Here is a 26,567-nt window from a genome sequence, read left to right as displayed (position 1 = left end):
CCTACTGGCCCCAATCTACACTGAGATCTTCAAGTCACTGGAGCTGTGTGAGGTTTCCTCCTGCTTCAATGACTACAGGCCTGTAGCCCTGACATCTGTGGTCATGAAATCCTTTAAGCAACTGGTGTTAAAGCACCTGATCGACATCACAGGCCCCCTACCGGGCAAACAGGTCAGCAGATGATGCTGTTAACTTAGGTCTACACTTCATCCTGCAACACCTCAACCCCCCAGGGATGTACGCCAAGATCCTGTTTGTGGACTTCAGCTCGGCCTTCAACACCATCAACCCAGACATCCTCCACCTGAAGCTCACCTAGCTCAAAGTACCAGCCTCCACCTCTCAGTGGATCAACAGCTTCCTGAAGGACTGGCAGCAGCAGGTGAGACTGGGGAACATCTTCTCCCGCACAAGAACCATCAGCACCGGCGCCCCCCAGGTGTGTGCTCTCTCGCCACTCGTCTTCTCCCTCTACACAAATGACTGCACCTCAACGGACCCGTCTGTGAAACTCTTGAGCTTTGCAGATGTCACCACTATTAGACTGATCCAGGACAGTGATGAGTCTGCATGCAAACCTTCCTGACCTTCAGGAAAAGGGCAGCTAAAATCTCTGCAGACCCCACACACCCTGAATACAAACTGTTTAGACATTTACCTTCAGGTTGTGCTACAGAGCACTGTCTGCTAAAACCAGCTGCCACAGAGAGTTTCTTTGATTTGTTTCTCTGATGAACACTTGACAGTCAGAGCTCCAGAACAACAACATGTATATTTGAACTGATTTCACATTAAATTCTATTGTAAAGTCCATTGTGTATACATCGTTGTCATCTCCACTTTACCCAGGACTGGGTTGCAGGGGCAGCAGACTCAGCAGAGACACCCAGATGTCCCTCTCTCCAGACACCTCCTCCAGATCCTCCGTGGGGAGCCCAAGGCGTTCCCAGGCCAGCCGAGAAACATAGTCCCTCCAGCGTGTCCGGTGCCTCCTCCCGGTGGGACATACCTGAAACACCTCCCGAGGAAGGCATCCACGAGGCATCCGATACAGATGCACGAGCCACCTCGACTAGCTCCTCTCGATGTAGGGGAGCAGCAGCTCTACTCCGAGCTCCTCCCACATGGCTGAGCTGCTCACCGTATCTCTTAGGGAGTCCTCAGCCACCCTACAGGCTGAAACTAATTTCAGCCGCTTCAATCCGATCAGCTCACTGATCGCTTCTACTAGCGTGCCACTATGGCTGTGGCAGCAATCAACAACATCGCTTCCATGTCTATGCCATCTTAAGAAGGCTATGGAAATGAATCTCCCACCAGAAGATGCAGAGGACTTCTGCAATTTTGCCAACACCATCCTGAACCTCTTTGCGGTGTCAGCTGTGTGTGACGTGTTTCCACCAAAGAAATGAGGTTCCAGGGAGCAAACTCCGGTTCAACCCGGACACCACAGAATACTTCGCTTTTCTGCCTAAACCGCAACGTCACCCATGAATGGATCGAAGCTGCAGAAATAGGAGCAATGATTAAGGTGCCGAGGATGAAGAATGAACCGTATAAACATCATTTAAATGTTTGCAAAAACATACTAAACACTCGTTGTATAACTACTGGTTTATTTAGACTCGTGATGCTGAACATATGCAGGTAAAAACACTGTACATACTGTTGTTCTTGCCGTCTCCTTTTCTGTATTAACTGTACCTCATATTCATGGAACATTGCCTGCAGCTCCTCTGTCTCACTACCATGTGTTCCCCCCACGCTGTGTAACATCCACTGTTGTTTACTCATGCTTGGTTCATCAAACTGGTGGAAACATGCATTGGTGCTCAACATAATACCAAAGTTTGAAGGCACCTGAACCAAACCAGTTCAAGAACGAGAGTTCTTTCGGTGGGAAATGTTGATGTTCTCGTTTCTCCAGCAGCTGATGGAGAGGAATTTCACTTTCAGCAGAGTTAAAACGTATGATGCAGCTGTTTCTGGCGACAGAACAGCCTTTAACCACCCACTGATGAAACTGGTTCTTAGAAGGTGTACATAGACACAGACCAGTGCCACGCCCATTGGTTCCTCAGTGGGATTTCTCAGCTGGTCCAGGCTTCAATTAAATTTCTGTCATTTAAAACAGCTCTGCTGTTAGCTCTGACATCTGCAAATGGAGTGAGCGATTATCTGCTCTCTCTGTTGTTCCTTTCTGTCTCAGCAGGCAACGGCAGCTCAGCTGAACTGTGTCCTAATCCTGCTTTTACACCCAAAAGCATCACAAGCTCATTCAGGTCCAGTGATAACTCTGAATGGCTTCCATCACCCTCCTCATAACTCGGAGTAGGAAGTCACGTCTCATCGTCGCTGTTCAGTGCGCATGCTTTCATGTTATGCGGCGCACACGGCTACAAAAAACGTTTGTTCTTGTATTGAAGAAGCTGCTGCTGCTGTCTGCTCTGCTCTGCGATTTTCACACTGGTCATGTGAGGCTGTTTCACATGCTGATACTTTTCTGGACCGGATCCTCCAGAGAAGCTCAAATGCCCCTTTTCCATTAGCTCGATTTGGTGAGCCCGGTTCTGCATGTTGTGTGTTGCATTTCCATAGACCCGCTTTCACTCCGCTGAAGCAAACACCTCCTGGAGGCGCGGCTTTAAAGCGATGTGCGGTGAAAACCTTGGCTGGCCTTTTGATCAGCCACATCAGCAAACACCTTTTCATTCCTTGTAGTGCAAGGAATTTGTTTTGGCGTAGTCGGTGCAATACAATACAAATTAAACAGTATAAACATATCTACAATATAATATAAATATATGTGCACAGTTTTAAGTGAGTGAGAGTAAATGTAGAGCAGTATAAGATGCAAGAGCAATACAACAGTGCAGGTGATCATTGTGCAAGTAAAGCAGGAGTCCAAGCTGAGCGTTAATGTAACTCATAGAGTTACAGGTTACAGGTGTCCTGTCAGCAAAAAAAGGGGGGGTGTGGGGGAAAGGGAGAGTGTCAGGGTGGTTTCCGGGCTTTGTTAACCAGGCTGGTGGCAGATGGGAAAAAACTGTTCTTGTGGCGTGAGGTTTTGGTCCGGATGGACCGCAGCCTCCTGCCAGAGGGGAGAGTCTCAAAGAGTCTGTGACCAGGGTGGGAGGGATCAGCCAGAATCTTCCCTGCCCGCTTCAGGGTCCTGGAGGTGTACAGTTCCTGGAGCGACAGTAGACTGCAGCCAATCATCTTCTCTTGCAGGACTGTCCCTTTGTCTTTCAAAGCGGCAGTAGAACTCGTTCAGGTCGTTGGCGAGGCGTCGGTCGTTGATGGAGTGGGGGGCTTTCGGCTTGTAGTTGGTGATTTGCTTGAGCCCTTTCCAGACAGACGCAGAGTCGTTGGCTGAGAACTGGTTTTGGAGCTTCTCAGAGTACAGTCGTTTGGCCTCTTTCACTGCCTTGCCAAACTTGTACTTAGCCTCTCTGTATATGTCTTTGTCCCCACTCTTGAAGGCCTTTTCCTTATCCAGTCTTAACCTTCTGAGTTTAGCTGTGAACCAGGGTTTGTCGTTGTTGTAACTCACCCTGGTGCATGATGGTACACAGCTGTCCTCACAGAAGCTGATGTAGGAAGTCACAGCCTCTGTGTACTCGTCCAGACTGTTGGTAGTAGTCCTGAACACATCCCAGTCTGTACAGCCTAAACACGCCTGGAGATTCTCCACAGCCTCACTGCTCCACTTCCTTGTCGTCCTCACAACAGGTTTGCAGAGCTTTAGTTTCTGCCTGTATGCAGGAATCAGGTGGACCATGATGTGGTCGGATTGGCCCAGTGCAGCACGTGGGACGGCGTGATAAGCGTCTCTGATGGTGGTGTAACAGTGATCCAGAATGTTGTCCTCTCTGGTTGGACATTTTATAAACTGTCTATATTTGGGGAGTTCGTGGGTGAGATTACCTTTGTTAAAGTCACCAACGACGATAACTAAGGAGTCCGGGTTGGTCCGCTCCACACTCAGTATCTGGTCGGCGAGCATGCGCTGTGCGACCTGCACGTTAGCTTGTGGCGGGATGTAAACACCGACCAGGATGAACGAAGCGAACTCACGGGGGGAATAGAAAGGCTTACAGTTTATGATGAAGGCTTCCAGGTCTGGAGAACAGTGCTGCTGAATCACTGTCACGTCGTTGCACCAACCACTGTTGAGGTAGAAACAGATTCCTCCACCTTTCGCTTTGCCGGAGAGTTCCGTGTCTCTGTCCGCTCTGTAGAGCTGGAATCCTGCCAGCTGCAGCGCAGAGTCCGGTATTAATCCACACAGCCACGTCTCCGTGAAGCACAAAACTGCCGATGAATAAAAGTCCCTGTTTTTCCCCAACAGCAGTTGTAGTTCCTCCATTTTGTTGGGAAGTGAGCGCACGTTAGAGAGAAATATTCCAGGTAACGGTGTTCGTAGTCCACGCTGGTGAAGACGTACCAGAACCCCAGCCCGTTTCCCTCTCTTCTGGCGTTTCACTGCGTGAGCAAAGGTGAGCAGAACTTTCACCAGAATAGATAGATAGATAGATAGATAGATAGATAGATAGATAGATAGATAGATAGATAGATAGATAGATAGATAGATAGATAGATAGATAGATAGATAGATAGATAGATAGATAGATAGATAGATAGATAGATAGATAGATAGATAGATAGATAGATAGATAGATAGATAGATAGATAGATAGATAGATAGATAGATAGATAGATAGATAGATAGATAGATAGATAGATAGATAGATAGATAGATAGATAGATAGATAGATAGATAGATAGATAGATAGATAGATAGATAGATAGATAGATAGATAGATATCTATATATAGATATATATATATATATATATATATATATAGATATATATATATATATATATATATAGAGAGAGAGAGAGAGAGACTACAGATATATATACTGTTGTGATCCTATATGGTCCTATAAATGTACTATAAACCCCGTCAGATTCCCCATGCATAAAACAGGGAAAACGCTATCTGATGGCCCTCTAATCTCCATCAGATAGCGTTCCTCCTGTAATAAACAGGGGAAACCGTATCTGATGGGGAAACGCGAATCAACGTAACATCCGGATAACTGTGCAGACTCCATCATATGTTTCTCTCACTCGCTTGAATGCATGTTTGAAAATTGCGGTTGTTTTTGTTACGCTGGTCGACTCTTACAGCTAGCGGCGCCCACGGCTGATCGGTGAACAGCCGTTTGTTCACGTCAGGTACAGTACCGACTCGGCCTCGCTTAGCCCTGCTAAGAAGGTACCTCCTTCTTAATAGAAATGCTCGCAAAGCGAGCTGAGTGGAGCCAAGTCGGGCCAAATCAAGCCAGTGGAAAAGGGGCAAAGGTTCACTCCACCAGGGGTAATTCCAGCCCCCACAGCTCTGCATGGAGGAATGACAGTGGAGGACATTTGCAAGGCAGCTTCCTGGTCACAACAGGAGGTCTGTCATCTCAGCCTCCACCCTAAACAGAGATTATGGCTGAACTGGGTTAGTGAGAGGTAAACAGCCCATGTCTGACCAGTTTCAGCTTTACTGAATCAGCTCTGTGTCCCTGTCCGTTGGACTTGGAGTTTGGTTTAGCAGTTTTGTTCCATTTAAGATTTGTTTTTTAATGATTTTCCTATGTTTACAATACATTTCATGTATTCTGTTTTTCTGCATTGCCTGGTTTCCTTAATACTTTCTCTCAGTGCCGCTACACTAGCACATCTGCACCTCACCTGTGCACCACCTGTGTTGCTTTCAGTAATCAGACTCCCCAGTATAAATACTCTCTCCTAAGTTATGTTCGTCAAAATCATCTTTATTCCCACCACTCCTGCCATTCACATCTCTGCATTTGAAAAGACAATTTGAAACAGCACAAGTTGAAGTAAACCCACCAAAAAAATCCCCTCAGAAAGTTCGTATTTAAAAAAACAGCAAGTTTCCTTTCCATTTGTAGTTAGCTTTAGGTGTTAGATTACGGCTTAGTCACAGAATGATTAATCTTTTATTTGCAAAGGAGAAAAAATATTTCTCTGAAAATCTTCTGTCTTGAATGGTCAGATGGGATGTGGACCTCTTCCCTGCGGGTTCAGGTGTACATGGAGACGACCATCCACTAAAATTACACACAGAAGCAGCCTATTAACCAACATGGATGCAGATCGTAAACCCGTATGTCAGAAATATAAAGCTTTAATCTGAAAACAATGTATGTACTGGAGAGAACCTGATAAGTTGGTTTTACTACCTCAGACTTGAAAAACTTGACACTTTTTCCATCTGACAGCTTTTCAAAGATTTCTGGTGAGCAAAACAAACAGAAATCCTCAATAAAAAGACCAACAACTGGTCTACAATTACCCTCAAACTGGGTTGCTTTGATACAAGGCACACCCAGTCACCATTCTGCTCACTATTTAACGTCACTCACTGTTCATGCAGCCCAGGCGAATGGCGAGGCTGATGAAGTTCTCCAAGCTCATGTGTCCAGAGGAGGCGCCGTAACGAACAGCCATCAAGTTGAGCATTTCATCACTGACACTCATACCTGGAAAACCCAACAGCTCAGGACTTTAAGTCAGTCCTTAGACTTAGTTAGCATGTTAAACAATCAGTTTAATCATATATGATATTAATAAAATGCTAAACTTTCAGTCAGCCCAGACTTTGGGGTTAATAAAATCCATGTAGCTCTCTGCTAAGACCAAATGGTGTCCTCTACAGAGTAAAGTGTATGGTTCCTAATCTGACGTTAAATGCTGAATAAACTGATAATTTTTTAGTGGATATATACCTGAAGCTCTGAATGCATTCCTCAACTCTCTCAGAGACAGTGTTCCTGTTTGTGAAACATCCATTTTGGAGAAAACTTCCTGACAAAAGTAAACAGGATATGTTTTTATATCTAATGCAGATCCAAAAATGCCCTGATTTAACCTTTGCTTGGTTCTCCTACCTTATATTTCATAACCTTGTTCCACAGATGCACAAACTCCTGACTGTTCAGCTTCCCAGTAACAGATGCCTTTTAAGTGAACTGTTAAGGTAACTCAGCTGCATGAAGTGCTTGTTGAATCTGCAATCAGTGAAATGCATTACACCACAACAGGATACATCCATCAGAGCAACCATGCTGCGACATGCATCAATACTGAAGCCTCCTGATTTCAGGTCACCTGCATGGAGAAAAACAGCAGAAATATATTTTACCCACATGTTTCTCAGCTGTAAATTAATATCGTTAATGTTCAGACCTTTCAGAATCCTCTCATTCAGAAGCCTCTGGAGCTGCTCAGCATCAACTTCTTCATACTGAAAATGTGGAAGTTTAGATTTAGAACAAATTACAGATAAATCTGGGAGTTTGGCCATGGGAGGTCAGCATGACGACAGACAGCTTCATCAGGTACAAGACGACCAAAAAGATACAGAATGGAGGAGACTGATGGACCCCGGCCAGTTTTAAATGTAACTTATGGTTCCTCCTGCGGCAGCTTTTCACACAAGTAAATGTCAGGTTTTAATGAATCGGGTCAACAGCTTCTGGTAACTAAAAACATGTTTGAAATATGATTTATTAATCAAAATTAATTCAGGATAATTAAGTAGAAATTTGTCACCAGTCTCTCATCTTTTCACTGAATGTGGCTGAAATCTGCTCTAAACACCATAAAAACGTGTTGATTAATGAACCATCCATCCATCCAGCCGGTGCCTATGTCCAGCAGTCTACGGGCGGGAGGCGGGGTCCACCCTGGACAGGTCGCCAGTCCATCACAAGGCATTAATGAACCAATAAAACTGATTTGATCTCAAGAGGAAGAAAAATTTGGATTTCAGAGGATTGTTGTATGAAAACTGTTTTCTGAGTTTTTAGTTTATAGTGTTTGTGGTATCCACATTTTTTACAGAAAGTTTACTTTACAACAGTTGATGCAAAATATCTAATCTTAATATTTCCACTATATGAATATAGTAAACTAAATCCCAGCTAGATTTTTATCAACTAGATTACCTTGTCAGAGTGCTGACGGAAGAACTGTTTTTTATTTTCAGCATCCAGTCCATTCTTCTCCTTTTTCACCTGTTAATGAAAGAGTTTAGAGTTTGGTTCATAAATCTAAAGGTGAAATGTGTCTGCAGAATCCAACCTTTTCAACTGGATCATTACGACTGTGTCCAGAGTTTTCACTGAAAAGAAAAGCCCAGAAAGGAGGGGATTCAGTCACCTTGGGTTGCCGAAATAAAGCTCTGGAGAAAAGATTTATTTCAACTGTTCTTTTATTTCAGGGTGGGAAGACAATAAAACATAGAAGTGACTAGAAACACAAATTCTGTCAAGGTCAAAAATATTCATACAGGCCCAAGTACACACACTCACCTCAGCTGTGTCATGCTTGGTTCTGGAGGTCTAAGAATGCATGATTAAAGAAGACCTGATAACTTCTGCTTAGTGAACATGTGTGAGTGCTGCTGGTAGTTCCCTTTGTCAGCATAGAGAAGATTTATTTGATGGTGCAGCTGAGTTAGTTTTGTTTCTATCTATGATTTATTTTAATTAACGTTCTCAAATGTTTTTGTTGCATTTCCAAGTCTCTGGTATTATTCTGTGTTCCAGCAGGTCTATTTGCATTTTACAGTGTTATCTTTGATTTTAAATGTTGTACCTGGTGAGACCTTAGTTAGTGCAGCACAAAGGGTGTTTGGGGGAACGTAGCTGCAAACGCTGTGTGACCATCAGGCTGGGAGCATGTCACTGCCTACAAATTAAGTGTTTCCCATGCTATTGTGTTGTAGAAATAAACCAGATCATGTATCCCTGGTGGGACGATTACTATTGAACCCACATGAAATAGTTCTGCCACTGCTACAATAGCACCCAATGGACTGACCCACAGAACTATGGAAAAGTCCTGGATCGTTGCCAGAATGGAAGCTCCTGTTCCAAATTGGTAGACAACTCTGATTATCAAAGCTCAGGTTCTTTGGCCAAGAGGTTTTCTTTGAATAAATCCAGGTGAGGAACCTAAGAACACTGTATCAACTGTAAAGCATGGTGGTGGAGGTCTAATGCTGTGGGCTGTTTTGCTATGACTAGTGTATATGTTTTTCACAAGGTGAATTAAATAATAAAAAATAACAAGCTCTATATTCTTCAACTTGGATCAGTGCTTCTTTGTTCTCTTTTTGTGTCTCTGCTCTGTTCTCTCAAACCTTCAGTCGGTCGTGGCAGATGGCCGCTCACACTGAGCCTGGTTCTGGTTCTGCTGGAGGTTTCTTCCTGTTAAAAGGGAGTTTTTCCTCTCCACTGTCGCTACATGCATGCTCAGTATGAGGGATTGCTGCAAAGTCAACACCAGTGACTGTCCACTGTCTCTACATGCTCATCCAGGAGGAGTGAATGCTGCAAGTCACTGACTGGATGCAATCTGCTGGGTTTCCTTAGATAGAAAAACGTTTTATCCAATTTGAATAAATAACTGAATCTGACTGAACTGTTCAATGGTTACGATTAATTTGAACGTATGAACCTGACTGTTGTGAAGAGCCTTGAGACGACATGTGTTGTGAATTGGAGCTATATAAATAAACTGAATTGAATTGAATTGAACTTCACCTCAATACAGCAATAAGATAGTTTAAACTTGGGATCTTCTGGTTGGTCCAACAGGACAAAGATCCAAACCTAGGCTATGCTTAAAGACCAGGCCCAAGCATAGAAACCAGCCAGTTCCTCGGAAACATTTCTGAAAACTTGTTCCAGGACATTGAACCAAATGTCAGCAGGGTATCAATTTGACCCTGTATGAATTATTACAAATCCACATTAAATTCAAACCTTAGATTTTAATTCTTGGAAAATTCACTGGAGATGTGCGATGTAAAATCAGACCAACTGTTTGAACCTACTAGCACTGGGTCTCCTCCCGGGAGAAGATGGTCAGGAGGAAGGATGCCGTCTCATTGGGGTTTACGGTGGACGGCACAATGAGATATTCTCCAGGCTGCAGTGTGAGGAACTCCATCACTTCACGGGACTTCATGAACCTTCTAGTTTGGGCAACAAGTTTTTGGCTGCTGAAAAACGATCCCGGGAACTTTCCAGTATGTGTCCCATCCTGCAGGAAAATAATATTCTGGAAGAGCTTCTGGGGTACGCTAACAGGGGGTCGTAATGAAGATCACATACTTACTTTTTCTGGGACCTTGAAGGCAAATCAATGGAAATTTGTTCATGTTTGAGACAAAAAAAGAGAGAATAATAAATGTCAAATACTTAATTAAATGTTTTTAAACTTTGGAAAAATTGGAATCACTGGTTTGTTGAAGCTGCCCCTCAGCACTAAAATCCCAAAGTAGGAAAAGTTAGGAAATTATATTTCCATATTCCCTCTCAAAAATATTTACCTCAAAGATGGTCAACCCAATGTAAAGGTTTTGCACCATGCGTCTGTTCCTCTTGTCAGGCTTTTGCATGAGAGACACCAGGATGTTTTTAGTTTGAGTAGAGTCTGGTTTTCCATTAACCTTGATCCGATACTGGGGATTGGTCCAGAAGGTCTCTGAAATAAAAGGATAAATGAGCCACTTAGAGTTCTTCAGATCCGGGAACAATTATGAGGCTACTTAAAACCAGCTGCAGTCCATCAGCAGATTCAACAAATTAAAGGAATGTTTTAGAGAGGGAGGTTCTGCCACAGAAATGTAAGAGATGGACAGAAAGCCACTACTGAAAGATTCTGCTGTTCAAAGAGGTCTACCACTTATTTGACATCAGGCCATGGAGGTAACAGGTCCAGAAGGGAATCCTAGACCTCCCTCACCCCACAGACACTATCCAGCAGCAACTCTCCTCTGAGCTCCTCACCCATGTCTCTGAAGCAGAACCTGGCTGCCTTACATAGAGGAACCATCTGTGATGGTCAGAACATAGATGGGCCAGTAAATCCAGAGCTTTGGTTTTTGACTCAGCTCAGATGATTCCTAAATCCTTCTATCCACCTCCTGCTCCATCCTGCCATCACTTGTGAACAAGACACCAAGATACTTGACCTCCTCTGCTTGAAGCAGAGACTGACCCCTGACCTTTTTCTGCTGATTTCCAATGATTCAGGGGCATCAATAACAAACAGATGTTTATCCTTAAAGAAAGGGTTAAATCTTTAAATGTTCTCTCCAAGACAATTAACGGTTTATTAAAGACTTGGTTCTAATGAAGAATGACTTGTTTGAATAATTACCTGTGTATTTAATGCAGCCTCCAGCTGTGGTTCCTGCAACCCAGCGGTTCTCATACATGGAGGTCTTCCAGTGGCCACCCGGGTTTTCATCAAGGAAGTCAGGACTCATGCCACAGATTTCAATGTTGGTGTAATATTTACAGCAATCTTCCATGTTCATCCTGAACACATTTTCACACTTTGACTGTAATGTGTGCAATACAATTTAGACCCACACATGTCAGGATGACAGTTTGGTCAATAAATAGAAATCTAGTATAACACAGTAATAACACATAGGTTATAATATTCTAACATAGACTGAGTTTGTTTACCAAAACTCTCCATCATTTTCCACAGAGAGGCACGCTTCACGATCTTCTGTACTTACAGTTTTCCACAGAGGAGACCTAGTGGAAAGAAAATGGACATTTATTTCATTCATTTTAGGAAAAAACACAAACTAGTGATCTTTTATTTATATTGCAATTAGAAAATGCTGCTGTGGTGAGTTCTCACAGATCACTCCAGTCTCCAGTCCACTCTCCATGTCCCCAGGGGTTCCACAGACGCACCAAGTTAACAACCTTTCCTTGGTTTATTAGCTGAACAGCAACCACCCAGAGACACAACAAATATCATGATACAAATCGGTCCATAAGACATTAAGTTTCACTCACATAAAATCACGTTTCTCTAAGTTTGTCCTGAAATCTTGTGTTAGTTGCCATGGTTTCCCTATTTCATGTGTTCAAGCCTCTGGCGTAACTCTGACAGATTTGGGATGCATATGAATGGAAAATGTGTCTAAACTCCAGTAAAAGGCTGGACTATTGTAATTCTTTACTATCAGGATGTCCACAAAATGCAGTTAAAAGCCTTCAGCTGATTCAAAATGCTGCATCAAGAGTTCTGATGAAAATTAAAAAGAGAGATCATATTTCTCCTATTTTAGCTTCCCTTCATTGGCTCCCTGTTAAATCCAGAATAGAATTTAAAATTCTCCTCCTCACATATAAAGCCCTTAATGATCTAGCTCCATCATACATCAGAGATCTGATTGGTCCATATGTTCCTAACAGAGCACTTTGTTCTCAGACTGCAGGTTTACTGGTGGTTCCTAGAGTCTCTAGAAGTAGAATGGGAGGCAGATCCTTTAGTTATCAGGCTCCTCTCCTGTGGAACCAGCTCCCAGTTTTAGTTCGTGAGGCAGACACCCTGTCTACTTTTAAGGCTAGGCTTAAAACTTTCCTTTTTGATAAAGCTTATAGTTAGAGTGGCTTAGGTTATCCTGAACTATCTCTGTAGTTATGCTGCTATAGGCTTAGGCTGCTGGAGGACATAATGACCACTTTCACCCTCTTTGCTTCATTCTTACACTATTCTCCAATTTTGCATTATTTGCTGTTATTTCAGCTTTTAACTTTGTTCTCTCTTTTCTCTTCCTAGAAGCTACACCTGGTCTGACTCTGTGTCTACCTGTGACACCTTTCTGGAGAGGGGCATCGTCCGAGCTTCTGCTGGCAACAACTTAATGCTCACCTTCTACAGATGACCCACATGGTCCTGTCTTTCAGTGTTTAACCCTTTCTCTCTCCTAGACATGGCTACTGACTGAGCTTCTACTGTGACTAACTCTATGTTCTCTCTTTCAGACTCTAACTTTGAAAACTGGCTCAGAGTTTATCTGTTCTTTCTTTCTAGATGAAACGACTAAAGGAGCTACATCCATTAACATTTACTTTTCCTTCCTATAGAAAGTACTCCTGGATCAGTGCTTCTTTGTTCTCTTTGTGTCTCTGCTCTGTTCTCTCAAACCCCCAGTCGGTCGTGGCAGATGGCCGCTCACACTGAGCCTGGTTCTGGTTCTGCTGGAGGTTTCTTCCTGTTAAAAGGGAGTTTTTCCTCTCCACTGTCGCTACATGCATGCTCAGTATGAGGGATTGCTGCAAAGTCAACGCCAGTGACTGTCCACTGTCTCTACATGCTCATCCAGGAGGAGTGAATGCTGCAAGTCACTGACTGGATGCAATCTGCTGGGTTTCCTTAGATAGAAAAACTTTTTATCCAATTTGAATAAATAACTGAATCTGACTGAACTGTTCAATGGTTACGATTAATTTGAACGTATGAACCTGACTGTTGTGAAGAACCTTGAGAAATTGAATTGAAGTAAAAACTACCATAATTAGACTGAATGAAAGCTTTTTATTCATTAGAATGAACTGTTTCATGAATTAAAGGTGTGTTTAAGGAAAACATTAGGTGCTGATTCTCAATCCTTCCATCTGTGGAAGCTGCTTCAAAATCGATCACCTCTTTCAGGCCTGTCACAGTATAGGCATGGCCCGGGACCAGTCCGTTTGGAAACGTGGTGCCAGTAGTAGCTTCCTGAGGATGGTGAATATGATGAAAAGACATCTGTCAGCTAGACCTCAAACTAAAACACGCGTAAAGGTGAAAACTAACACAGGTCTTCCCAACAGTTTGTTGCATAGTCTCTGTCCCTCTCAGAGAGGAACATTTGGAACATTTTAAGGAACGTTTAACCTTCCTGTGTGTGGATTGCTGAGGAATCCGTACCATCACAAAGCCCAGGTCTTAGAACAGATGGTGCTTTCTGAAAGAGGTGACTCTGATGATAGCCAGTCTAATGGACCCCATAGTTGGGGTGCTTCATGTAACAAAACCAAAATACCCATTTTGGTTATGTTCTCATCAGCAAGGAGGTATTAGTATGTCAGGATAACTGATGTCAGGAACTCTGTGATGCTTCGAGAGTTTTTGAATATGGGTATTTACCCACAACCAAAAGTTAGGAATCATACTTTTGTCCTTTTAAGTTTCTCTCCAACATTAGGAATCATTATGGGAGCATTGTTGAAAAGCCAGGACCGTGTTCCACTGAGGAACAGGCTGCATACAGTGTTTCATGTCCTGTTATAAAGATCTGATGATGATTCATATGGAACCATAAAGAAATAATGTCAACATTATTGGTGATGGTGACAGATTCTCCACATGTACACTCCTGGTTAAAGGTTTTGGATACAATTTCTCACTTAATAATGTAGTAAACTAAAGGTGTGAAATAACATTTTTAAATTTTAGATTCTCCAAATAGCCTCCCTTTGCTCTGATGACTGCTTTGCTCTCATGGCGTTCTCTCCATGAGCTTCATGAGGTGGTCACCTGAAATGGTTTTCCAAAGAGTGTTGAGAGAACTTCCCAGAGGTCCATGGAGAGACGGAGGTAAAATTTTAAATAACATATTAAAACTATTGACTGGTAGTGTATGTTCAAGGTGTTTATTAATGTCCTCCATGTGTCATTTTTAACATAGTTTAGAACATGCAGCAGCCATTTTATTCTGCATGTCTGACCTGTTATTTGTCCATGTGCAAACTTTACTTCACCTCTTTTGGTATAGTGCAACAGCTCATGAATGTCTTGGAGTGGCCGGCTCTGCACAACAGCTTCCAGAGATCTGAAGAAGGTTCTAACAGCTGGATACAGATGTGGACTCCACCAGTGAAGTCCCTCATGGCCTCTGCTGGAGTCCCAGAACTCATGTCCGCATAAGATCCACAAACCCTGACATATTCAAGTATATTGTTATGTTTTGCAACAAAAATGTAACTGATCTCATGTCCGAGATACAAATCAGAAGTTTTTACGTACTTGGCGTAGGCTTTCTCAAGCAAAGCGGGCCAGAACTCACACTCATCTCTGGAACGAGCAAAGATGGGTTTCCCATTGACCGTTGGCAGCTTGTCATCAATTATCACATCGACCCATTTCCCAAATCTCCAGAACTACATGGTTGAAGGAAAAGAAATAATTTATAGAGTCAAATGTTTTGTCTTCTTGGAACTAGCCCACAGATTATTAGTTTCTGTGATGAAGAGGTCATTTTGATGTTCTACTGGAGGATTAACATCTCAGACTAAAACAAGACAAAGCAAACAGGAGTAAACCATCAGCCTTCAGGAACCTTTTCATCTATTCCTGTTAGTGTGGAGACCACTGGAGGTCAGTGAACTCATCGTCATGTTCAAGGAACCAGATTGAGATGATCTGAGCTTTTAGACATGAAGCACCATCCTGCTGACATTATTCCTCTGAAGATAGGTCCATTGAGGTCATAAAGGGATGGAGATGGTCAACAACAATACTCAGGTTGGCTGTGGTGGTTTAATGAGGCTCGGTTGGTACTGAGGGATCCAAAGTGTGTAGAGCAAACATCCCCCACACCGTGACACCATGAGACCATCACCACCAACCTGAACCTCTGATACAAAGCCCCTAATCTCTGACCCATCTGAGTGATGCAGCTGAAACAGAGACTCATCAGACCAGACAGCGCTCTTCCAGTCTGTTGTACTTCAGTTCTGGTGGGTCTGTGTGAGTTGCAGCCTCAGTTTCCTGTTCGTAGCTGACAGCAGTGTTACCTGGTGTGGTCTTCTGCTGCTGTAGACCATCTGCCTCAAGGTTCCTGCATTAAGAGATGTCCTTCAGACCTTTGCAAGAACCAGTGTTTTTTTCAGCTTCTGTTGCCTTTCTATCATCTGGAACCAGTCTGCCCATTCAACTTTGACCTCTGACCTCAACAAGGTGCTTTCCCCACTGAGACGCTCAATTTGAACTTCAGCACGTTGTCCTCACTATGAATGCATACCAAAAAACATTGAGTTGCAGCCACAAGATTGGCTGATTGGCCATTGGTGCTAACAAGTAGTTTAACAGATGTACCTAATGTAGTGGCCAATGAGTGTAGATTTATTTCTGTGCTTTTTTTAAAGTCTGATTAAGCCACCAGACTGATTTTAAGTAAAACTACTGATGAAAAGTTAAACACGTCAGCACCCGGACTGGATGGTGTGACTTGGACAAGATCTTCCATGTGTGCAGAGACAGAGATAATTCAGCTTCAAAGCAGCTTGTTCATCTAGATGGTGAGTTATCAGGCAGTTACCAGAACATCCAACAGTCAGTCAGGACAGGGAAGGTGAGCAGATGCAGAGGACGCTGAATCGATGCCCTGGACAGCATTACCTGCAGCTGATGGAGTGGAGGTTGCACGAGGGGAGGAGGTTGCACAATGCAGTTGCCCAGTATCGGGTATCTTCTGTCATCTGACCTCCACTCACTGCCTGACTGACCACCATCACTTATCAGCCATGTTTCCATTGCAGATGTTACAGCTCCTTGTGAACCGAACCATTTAACCATTGCTGGTCCAAATGTGGATGGAGTTCTGTCTAATCGGATTATTCCTTCAGGGTGCTTAAAGACTTCCTGAAAGAGCGTAATTTAAAGGATCATAGAGTTAGTCAGACAGTCATCGGTATGTAAGTTGTTTTGTTTGTGCATACCATCCCTAAGAGTGAGAGGTAGGATGGAGAACGAGGAGTTCAGAGTGGATTCCTGGGAAGTGTGGAGCCCCCAAGGTCACGATGATCAACTATGATTTAATGAATGTGAAAGGGGAGGCGGAGAGTATTATTACTAGGAGGGGTTTCAGTCCGGTCACTCTCCCAAACATTTAATTATTTTATCATTTCACTGAATATTTGGTGCATGATTCCTGTCGGTCTGATGTGATCTGGGACACCATGTAAAAGGTTACAGTTCTGATCTCAGATCAGCTGTGTTGGTGGTTTCAAACTGAGTTGGAGATGGCAGAGTTGAGGATGCTGAGATTTTCATTAGGAGTAACCAGGATGGACAGCGTCAGAAATGAGCAGATCAGAGTAACAGCTAAGGTTGGGCACTTTGGAGATAAAGTTAGAGAGGCAAGGTTGAGACATTCTGGGCATGTTCTGAGAAGATATAGTGGATGCATTGGAAAGAGGATCTCGGAAATGGAGCTACCAGGAAAAGAGAAGGACCCCAGAGAAGATGCATGGACATAGTGAAGGAGGACATAGAGATGATTGGTGTGATAGTTGAAAAGGCAAATGACAGGGTGAGATGGAGTCAGGTGATCCGCTGTGCTGACCCCCGAAAGAAGCAAAAGTTCCACACGTGTCATTATTTACCCTGAAATGAAACAGTCCACAGTAGTCCTTTCCAATGCATGTCTGGTCCAGAGGAACAACCAGCTTGAAGATGTCTTTGTGGAAAGTCAGAGCTCCAAGAGACGCAAGAAACCAGCAATTTCCTGAGAAAAGAAAATGGTTGAATGAATGAATCAGAGGGCTGAAAATATCTGGTCTAAAGACAATAACTTACCAACTGTTCCTTGACCAAAGTCAAACCTGGAGACACCATCAAGCACAAAGAATGGATTGTCCACAATTTTCTGAAATTAATTACAAAAATTAATTATTTGTTCCTCTACAGAAAAGTTTGCTTTGTAAGCAGTAAAGGTGAACAAGACACCATGCTACCAGAATCCAACCTGCCTGAACCTGTCAGCTCTGTGTAAACAAATGATTTTTATCATAGAAATATAATTACCAGCTCTTCATTGATTTAATTTCACCTTTATTTAACCAGGAAGCCTGACAGAGATTAAAGCTCTCGTTCGCAAGAGTGAACATATATCAGAATATATAGGCAAACTGACTGATATGTGAAATTCAGCTCTGAAAATCAGGCAGAACATCTGCTAACAGATGTGTCTGAGTCCAAGTCAGTCATTTTCTACCACTTATTCCATAGTGGGTCGCCAGGAAGCTGGTGCCTATCTCCAGCAGTCTATGTGCAGGAGGGTACATCCTGGACAGGTCGCCAGTCCATCGCAGGGCAACACACAAACAACCATGCACACACTCATTCATACACCTAAGGGCAATTTAGAGTGACCAATTAACCTAACAGGCATGTCTTTGGAATGTGGAAGGAAGCTGGAGTACCTGGTGAGAACCCACGCATGCACGGGGAGAACATGCAAACTCCATGCAGAAAGACCTCCGGCCAGAAATCGAACCCAGGACCTTCTTGCTGCAAGGCAACAGTGCTACCAACTGTGCCACTGTGCAGTTTGTTTCAGGCAAAGGGAGTAGCACCCATGAACAGATTATTCTAATTATTCAAACACTGAGCAGACATGGAGATCAAATGCGGACCTTACATCTAATCTTGATCCACATGAAACAGAAACATTTCATCTGGTTCTCACCGACGGTCTCAGCCACTTCACTTGGGCCAAGTAATCTGGGTCCAGTTTCCCCAGCCCGATGGACATGTTGTCCGGGGGGAACATCTCATCGATGTATGTGATGTTTTTGATTAGACAGTACTCTTTCAGATGCTGGTAGTTCTGCTGGAAGAGCATCTCTGGGTTGTTGAAGGTCCCATAACCGCCATCCTTTTGACGAGCATTCATGATGTTCTGACAAACACCCCGAAGAGGCATCGTTGCTGTTTTCAGGGTCTGACTGCAAGAGTTTCACACACAAAGGTAGGTCCAATTATTTTCCCAGCATGTCTCTGTAGATTCGACTAAACTCATAGTTAAAGGTGTTTTTAGGCTGATATTTTTGTTCCTCCGTGTAACTCTGCTCTGTGGTGAAGATCTGTCTCCTCAACACTGGTTTTACTGACAAACTAGAGCTGTTCAGCTTCAATATATCTGTTGACCTTATTGTTAGTATTATTATATTGTTTGTCACAGTAAAAAGAAAGCACACCCTCTTACAGTTTTGGGGTGTCGTGTAACCATGCCTGCTGTTAAATCATAAACCACAGTTTTTTGGCCCGCTTCACCTGCCACACCAGGCCTGAGTACTGCCTGTCACATAAAATCTTGAAATTACTTAAACAGAACCTGACTGACAACCTGAAGTAGGCTCAAAGATCTCAAAAAGCAACATATCAGGCTCCGATCTAGAGAGAGTCAAGAACAGATGAGATGCAAAGTGACTGACATGGCAGCTGTTACTGCTAAGGGTGGGAAAGCCAGTAGGGGGTAATTACTTTTTCATATAGGACCAGTTGGTTTGGATAGATTTTTTCCTTAAGGAATAAAAACATAATTTGAAAACATATTTTGTTTTTACTCAGGTAATCTTTGTCTGATGTTAACGTTTGTTGGATCTGAAACATTTTTTGGGGGGGGTGCAACCATGCACACACTCATTCACAGAGATTCATTCAGAGAGACCAATTAACCTAACAGGCTTAACAGGCCAGGCATGGACTGTGGGAGGAAGCCGGTGTACCCGGTGAGAACCCATGCATGCACAGCAGAAAGACCCTCAGCCAGGAGTCGAACCCAGGACCTTAATTCATTCATATCAGCCTAATAATGACTTTGCCAATACATTCAGTTACCTTTACTGTAAAGAATTTAAATTGTAATCATTTTATTGTCAATATTTATTGGTTATATGTTGAACCTAAGTGGACATCACAGCACATAAAAGGACCGTTCGTCTCAGCCAAGTGCTACTCTACAACTTACTCACCTGTTTTGTTTGGTATCATTTGATATATTTCTGTAAATACTAATATAATTAATATTATACACATATTGTTCCTACTGAAATATTCAGCATGATTCAAACACAAAACTGATATTAAAGACAAAAAAGATTTACCTGACTGTCTGGAGAAAAGGTTCAGATCGGACAGAGATGCGACCAGCAGCTGCTCCACTAGAGGTTCTGTCTCTTCAGGGTTGGGAAGTAGTCCTTTTAAATCCAGCAAACCACAGTCCCCTCCTCCTCGTGGTTTTCTTTTCACTGGAGAGACTTTTGTGACCTTACTGGAATAGTCTTGCAATTTGCCTCAACCTGCACCAGGTGTAAACATGTTCTGCACCTGTTGGTGTAGTCTGTATGAGCGCCAAGTATACAGCAACAGGAGAGAGATGTAACACAGCTGCCAGGAAGCAGGTCTCATCTACACATCATGCACCAATAATCACTTTTTCCGCAACACTTTCTCCGTATCAATTAAAAGAACACGATTTTAAGGCCATGAATTGTTGTATTGGACCTATATATAACTTTTTTAATAAACTGGCCTATAAGATCTGCACAATGCACATGCACTGAGGTGATACATCCACAATCTCAGCATGTTAAAGACAAATACCAGCCTCTGTAATCTTAATGAGTCATTTTAAATGACTCTGCTGCAGTCTGAGAGCCTTTAGGCATTAAACCTCAGATGATTGTGTGGCAGCGGGACCTGGACCATTTGTGGCTGGAGCCTGGAACTGTTTGTACATGAAAAGCAAAAGAAAAGGAAGAATGTGGTTTTGGTGCCAAGTAGATACAGGTTGACAGTGGCATGTGGATCAAAGTGCACATCTTTTCTTGTTAGAACAAGTCATCTGAAGGTATTTCTGCTGGGAAGGATTTTTTGATGCTAAAAGGCATAAATACCTTAGATTTTAGTTTCATGAATTTTTTGCTGAAAATCTGTTTTATCTCTAAGGATAGTGAAACCATTTTCGAACCCCTCCGGAACAGCAAGGAGAGGCCATTAGTCCTCAAACCCCTATGGAACGGGAAGGAGAGGCTGTTCGTCCTCGAACCCCTCCGGAACAGCAACAACTGAAGACTGAGCTGGTGGAGAAGCTGAGGCATCTGGCTGACCTCCGGTGGAGACAGGAGCTGAAGCGCCAGCAGAACCCTCAGTGGAGACTGAAGCAGGAGCTGGAGCTGAGACGTTGAGCCGATCTACAGCGGAGACTGGATCTGAAGCTTTAGGTTTACAACGTCGTCTGCGGAGTGTGGAAGAGGCTGCTGGCTGTACCGCAGTGCTCTGGAGACTTGGTGTAAGCTGTGCAGCAACGATCTAGAGACCTGGCGATGGTGGAAGGAGTGGAGATGGAGGCTGTGCTGGAGGGGAGCTCTTATAGATTTTCAGAATCAGAATCAGCTTTATTGCCAAGTTTGTACATACAAACATACAAACAAGGAATTTGACTCTGGTACACTTTGCTCTTTGGTTTTGTTTTTGCATTACAGAATATACATATTTACAATGTACAATATACACATATATAAATAAAAAGGTGCATTTGCAACATCTGTATGCTGATGTTTGGTACTCTTATTGAATGTTCAACAGAGAAACAGCCTGGGGGAAGAAACTGTCTCTGTGGCGGCTGGTTTTAGTAAACAGTGCTCTGTAGCGCCACCTGAAGGTAAAGCTCTGAACAGTTTATGTGCAGGGTGTGTGGGGTCTGCAGAGATTTTAGCAGCTCTTTTCCTGACCCTAGACCTTCAATTCAATTCAATTCAAAGATACTTTATTGATCCCCGAGGGGAAATTATAATTCCAGTACAACCCATCCAAACAGACATCATGACACAAGACAAGGGGGGACGGGTCACCGAGGCTTTGCTGCCCACTCACAGGCGCTGCCCTTGCTAGATGAGAAAAGAGGCCACATTAGGTAAGTAGAGGAAATAAAAATCATATTTCACACTTTATCCTCAGCAGGATACAGTTTGAGATTGTAAAAAACCTCAGAACAAAGAAGCAACAAGTTGACAAAACAACATCATGCTGGGAACGGTGAAGGTGGTGTGAGGGGGTGCATATGTTTATCTTGAGCATGTGTGTGTGTGTGTGTAAGTGTGTGTGTGCAAGTAAGTCCATGAAGCACTGTCACAGAGGCCATTGTCCTTGATGGTTCGTTGGAATGTACATCAACCGGCCACAAAGTTCTGAGCAGGTCCACAGATGTCCTCAGTGAAGGGAGGGGGCAGAGGGAGCAGAGCGTCATGGTTACATAACTTCCAGGAGAAGTTGAAGATAACCAGCCATCAAGGCCGTGTAGGGGAGCCAGATTCAGAAAAACAATAATTATTTGGGTTAGGCTGACTCTTAATTTTCCGTCAGCCTTGAGAGTCTCGCTGGTTCTTCTCAAAGGCGAATCCAAACAGCCAAATTCCTGGTCTTTCTGCCAGATCCGAGCGAACAACTTTCTCCAAGATTTATCCCATTTCACCCCTGAGTCCAGGAACCGCAACCTGCCTGCGATCCTAAGGATCGCATCCAGTCTGCGATTCAGCTCACGTAACATCTCAGTCTGAGTGTTGATCGCTCTGAAGATCCCATCATACATGCCAGGCAGCCTCATAATGGCCAGAACAGCTGCTGACATTCTCCAAATTTCTCGATATGCCAGGTAACCGCTGACTCCAAAAAGCAGAAATCCTGATATCAAACATCCAATTATATACACATCTTCCACGTCCTCGACTGACATTATCGACAAACACACAATCCTCCACTTCTGCCAGGAGTCCATCGTGTATCCAGAGAAAAATGTCCCGTCCTGGCTAGTGGGCTCTCCCGACCCCTGTCTTCTCGTCGAGAAAATTTGATCAATTACATTGAGAGTCCAGCTGACCAAATCCATATTTTGGAAGAATTTGGAAGATATGCAAAAAAGAGGCTCCAAAAAAACACAAGACACAGAGCTGAAGCAGGGCAGATATGGGAGGGGTGCGGGAGACAGAGAAAAAGCATCCACCTCCACCGAGAGCAGGAAAAGAAGAAGGACCTGTATAAGTCCTGGATGGAGGGAAGGTCAGACCTGATTATTCTCTCTGCATTCCTGATTATTCGTTGCAGTCTGGACCTGTCCTGTTCTGTGGATGATCCAAACCACACTGAGATGGATGAAGACAGGACAGATTGAATGATGGCAGTGGAGAAGATGACCAGCAGCTCCTGTGGAAGGTTGAACTTCTTGAGTTGCCTCAGGAGGTACAGTTTCTGCTGGACCTTCTTCTGAACAGTGTCTAAGTGTGAGGACCATCTCAGGTTCTCACACCTAGCTGAGCAAAAAGTAAATGAACAGAAACCTAACAGACAGATTCTGACATGTTGGAGGTGTTACTTAGTCCACCAAGGTATCTTCCAGATTGTGTAACGTGGAGCAGGTCTTTAACTAGGGTGAAGTTACTGAGGGGCTCCTGGGAGATTGATTCTCCACTACACAGTTTTTGAACCTGAGGGCTCACATCAGTGGTTCTGATGAGACTTTGAGGGGGTTGCTATAACATAATTAGGGGTCACTGTTTTGGACCATCTGGTGACTGTCACCAAAACTAAAGTTGTTTCTAAATCTCAGGATGAGGAAAACTGATGATGATGAGGATTAGTGTTGCCTTACAACCATCTGCATCGATGACTAACTGCTTTATAACTACTCCTTAGAGAGTAACGGGCTTCAAACCTTCAAACAGTCTCTGGCCTTACAGAGTCTCGGACCAGACCTTAAAGTGTGTGGTGAAAGGGGCCAAATGCTGAAGGATCTGAGGAACCGTTGGGTGAAAACTGTCTTCTCTGTCCATATGGAAGAACGTTCCATGATATAAATGTCGGAAAGAAAAATTTAGGATCTTTTAGCCTGGTTGTTGGTGCCATCTGATGTCCTTTATCTCTCAGTTGTTTTTGTCCTCTGCAGTTCATTGTATAAATCGTCCTCCGAACCAGGAAGAGCTGTCATCCTCATTTTTATGACTCCCACATTAAAATTGCAAATAGGACTTTCTATGGTTATCCTTCATTAATGACTTTCTTCTGGCCACTCTCCCATACAGTCCAGATTTGTGGAGTCCATGACTAATAGCTGCCTTGTGGACAGATTTTCCCAGTTGAGCTGTGAATCTCTACAGCTCCTCCAAAGTTACCATGGGCCTCTTGGCTGTTTATGATGTCCAGCATGTTTGGGTGGACATCCATGTCTTAATAGGTCTGCAGTTGGTCCATCCTCTTGTCATGTCTAGATGATGGATTGAGCAGAGCTCTGGGAGATGTTCAAAGCTTGGGATGTTGTTGTAGAACCTAACCCTGCTTTAAACTGAACCAGAACTTTTATCCTGACCTGGCTGCTGTGTTCCTTGGTCTTTGTGATGGCGGTTGTTCCCCAATGTTCTCTAACAAAGTGATGTCAGAAACAGGACATCTGCATGCAGACCCAGATTATTCACACACAGATGGACTCTGATTGCTTCTGAATGCAGTAGACTGCACTCGATTTTATTTAGGGGTATCAGAGTAACAATGTGTGAACACAAATGCACAGCACACTTTTCAGATTTTTTTTATTGTTTAAAATCATGGGACTGTTGCTACCGACTGTCAGTCTATAACATAAAATCCCAACAAACTAGTTTAAGGGGTATAGATACTTTTACACAGCACTGAAAAAGTCCCTGAAAGATCTGCAAAGGTTATCCATGTTCTGGCTGATTTTTAACCATTTTGGTTTGGTGTGAGGGAGGCCCTCAGCTTAAAATTGCTAAAAAGAAAAACCCTCTGAGGCTAATTTACTGAGATCCTTTTGATTTCCTCATAATTACAGACACCAGCTGAAGAAATCCTGTGAAGCTTCAGAGTTACACATCAGCAGGTTGTATGAACCACCAGAGAAGTGAAAGCAAACTGTTGTTATGCTGCATGTTTGTACCTGTTTTTACCTGTTCTCATGGGAGCCTGCAAACACCTCTTCATTTTCGGTTTATTGTTACTTCAGTACTCTGCATTTAGGTTCAGGACCTTCTGAGGCTTAAAGGGATTAAACAACAACAACATCCATATGTTCCCAGGCTGGAGGCCTGTCAAATCATTCCCCAAAACAGCTCCAAGTTTAAAGTCTCTTCACTCTGCAACAGATGCCAAACTTTTGAGGCTCCTCAGCATTTTAAGCAACACTGTGCTCTTACGTTTGTGGTGAAAACAGTTTGGGTCCCATGTGATCTTTAAAAGATCCATACTGATAGTAAACACCACCCTGAAGGCCTATTCTTCGAGGATGCCAAATAAGAGATCTTGTGCAAAAAACAAATTGCATGTGCAATTAGTGACCGTGTTATCCACGATCTTCAAAGATTGTGCATGAAATGGATAACAGGTGCATAAGAGGTGCAGACCACCCTATTTAAATGAGGAAATTGCTTGTGCTACTGGGTGGCTGCTACTGCCCCCAGTGGAACAAGAGGAAAAGTGAACAAAAGCTGAGTTGCTTGAAACGTGCAGGGGTTCTTGTGCTGCATTATTATAAATGATGCAGTCGCTGATGTTTTCCTCCGTTCTGCTCCTGCTTTCCTGGACTGTTACAGTTTGTTAACATTTCTCGTCACTATTGACAGAAGCAGGTTTGCCATCACAGCCTCTGCCCTGATGAGATTATTTCACCCTCTGTTCATTTGCGCTGGCCACCTTTGAGTGCATAATTGTGAAGAATGCTAAATTTTAGGTTGCTGTGCTAGCAGATATGTTATGTTTGCGGTCCTGATGGACCCAGTGAGGCACAGACTGTTTCACCTTCAGTCAGAATGATAGATTACAGGCCATTGTGCTGGGGGGTGGAGCTGTGTGCCACTGGTGCAGCTGGTCAGTGCTGTGTCTAGGCTGACAACACCACAGCACAGAGGGCTACTCTGCTGGAAACGTTAAAAACAGTAAACAGGCAGTCACAACAAGAGGAGATACAACCGAACATTTATTCTTCTCAAATCCACACTCTAAAGACATCACTATCAGCTGCAATTAGGTAAAAGAAAGTGTCATCACTACTTTCATCCAGAAGAGGGCGCACATGGTTTTTTTTCTGTTCATACAGCATTAAACAAGCTTGAAAATATATTTCAATCAAATTTAAGTGCAGACTTTGACTAGGCCATTCTGTTGTAAATCGGCTTCCAGTGTTTAGGATCATGGTTCTGTTGACTGTGGATGACCCAGTTTGGACCAAGCTTCAACTGTTGGACAGATGGAGACCTGCCCAGGTCCTGTTGCTGCTAAACCAGCCCAGATCATTTATCTTCACCACTGTGCTTGACTGATGATGAGGTGTTTGTGCTGAGATCCTGTGTTTGGTTTCCTCCATCATGGTTCTGTGCATTATTGTGTCTACTTTTGTCTCTACTTTGACCTTTAACCTTTAGCAGGCTGCCTTGGATTTGCTGAATTCAGCTAAATTTCATAACATTTCAGATCAAGTCATGTAAGTATTTTTGGCAGATTTTCACTGTATTACGTGAGAGGAACAACATGCCGACTGAGTCATCCAGCAAGTTTCAGTTGCTGATTAATTTTATCCCAAAGCCTGTATGAAAAAGGTTTTTTGTTCACTGCTTTTTACCCATTGGTAGCAATAACAAAACGGGTTTTATGGAGATTTTGTTGAATTGTTTTCATTTTTAAACCAACCAATGTTGTTCGCTTATCCAAGACCGGGTCACGGGGGCAAAAGGTCCAGGAGGGAACCCCATACATCCCTCTCTCCAGTGAAATTCTCCAGCTCATTCTGAGCCAGCCCAAGGTGTTCCCAGGCCAGACGAAATATACAGTCCCTCCAGTGACTTCTGGGTCTGTCCCAGGGTTTCCTCCCAGTGGGACATGTCTGGA

At 43.4% G+C, this 26,567-nt stretch overlaps 1 protein-coding gene across 2 annotated transcripts; it reads right to left on the bottom strand.

Annotated features, from left to right (window-relative positions):
* Positions 1 to 5,812: 5,812 nt before the first annotated feature.
* LOC124855104 (calpain-1 catalytic subunit-like) lies at positions 5,813 to 19,939 on the bottom strand. 2 transcript variants are annotated; one of them, XM_047344662.1, is made up of 22 exons: positions 19,784 to 19,939; positions 18,364 to 18,622; positions 17,472 to 17,541; positions 17,279 to 17,400; positions 14,919 to 15,052; positions 14,654 to 14,831; positions 13,554 to 13,628; positions 11,757 to 11,842; positions 11,573 to 11,647; positions 11,259 to 11,419; positions 10,426 to 10,580; positions 10,212 to 10,223; positions 9,928 to 10,136; positions 8,169 to 8,208; positions 8,033 to 8,101; positions 7,272 to 7,329; positions 7,132 to 7,193; positions 6,974 to 7,042; positions 6,812 to 6,890; positions 6,449 to 6,565; positions 6,266 to 6,318; positions 5,813 to 6,133 (listed from the first exon to the last, which is right to left on the bottom strand). In XM_047344662.1, the coding sequence occupies exons 2-22, from the start codon at positions 18,598 to 18,600 to the stop codon at positions 6,107 to 6,109; spliced, it is 2,088 nt and encodes a 695-aa protein (XP_047200618.1). In that variant the 5' UTR covers positions 18,601 to 18,622; positions 19,784 to 19,939; the 3' UTR covers positions 5,813 to 6,106. The 2 variants fall into 2 exon arrangements, with proteins under 2 accessions (XP_047200618.1, XP_047200617.1); XM_047344661.1 differs by having other exon boundaries at positions 7,132 to 7,329.
* Between the last annotated feature and the right edge of the window lie 6,628 nt (positions 19,940 to 26,567).

The sequence above is a fragment of the Girardinichthys multiradiatus genome, chromosome 19 (genome assembly GCF_021462225.1).
Source record: "Girardinichthys multiradiatus isolate DD_20200921_A chromosome 19, DD_fGirMul_XY1, whole genome shotgun sequence".
Taxonomy (NCBI): Eukaryota; Metazoa; Chordata; class Actinopteri; order Cyprinodontiformes; family Goodeidae; genus Girardinichthys; species Girardinichthys multiradiatus.
Note: the sequence above shows the minus strand (reverse complement) of the source record. Positions and strands in the feature narration are given on the sequence as shown.

Bases quoted from the DNA above. Each gene is read 5' to 3' on its own strand.
- LOC124855104 (XM_047344661.1), bottom strand. From the start codon at position 18,600: ATGCCTCTTCGGGGTGTTTGTCAGAACATCATGAATGCTCGTCAAAAG. The intron at 13,629-14,653 runs GTGAAGTAAAGT...CACCATCCTCAG, and splicing joins GTTGCACTATACCAAAAGAG to GAAGCTACTACTGGCACCAC. The intron at 7,043-7,131 runs GTATCCTGTTGT...TTCACTTAAAAG, and splicing joins GCATGGTTGCTCTGATGGAT to GCATCTGTTACTGGGAAGCT.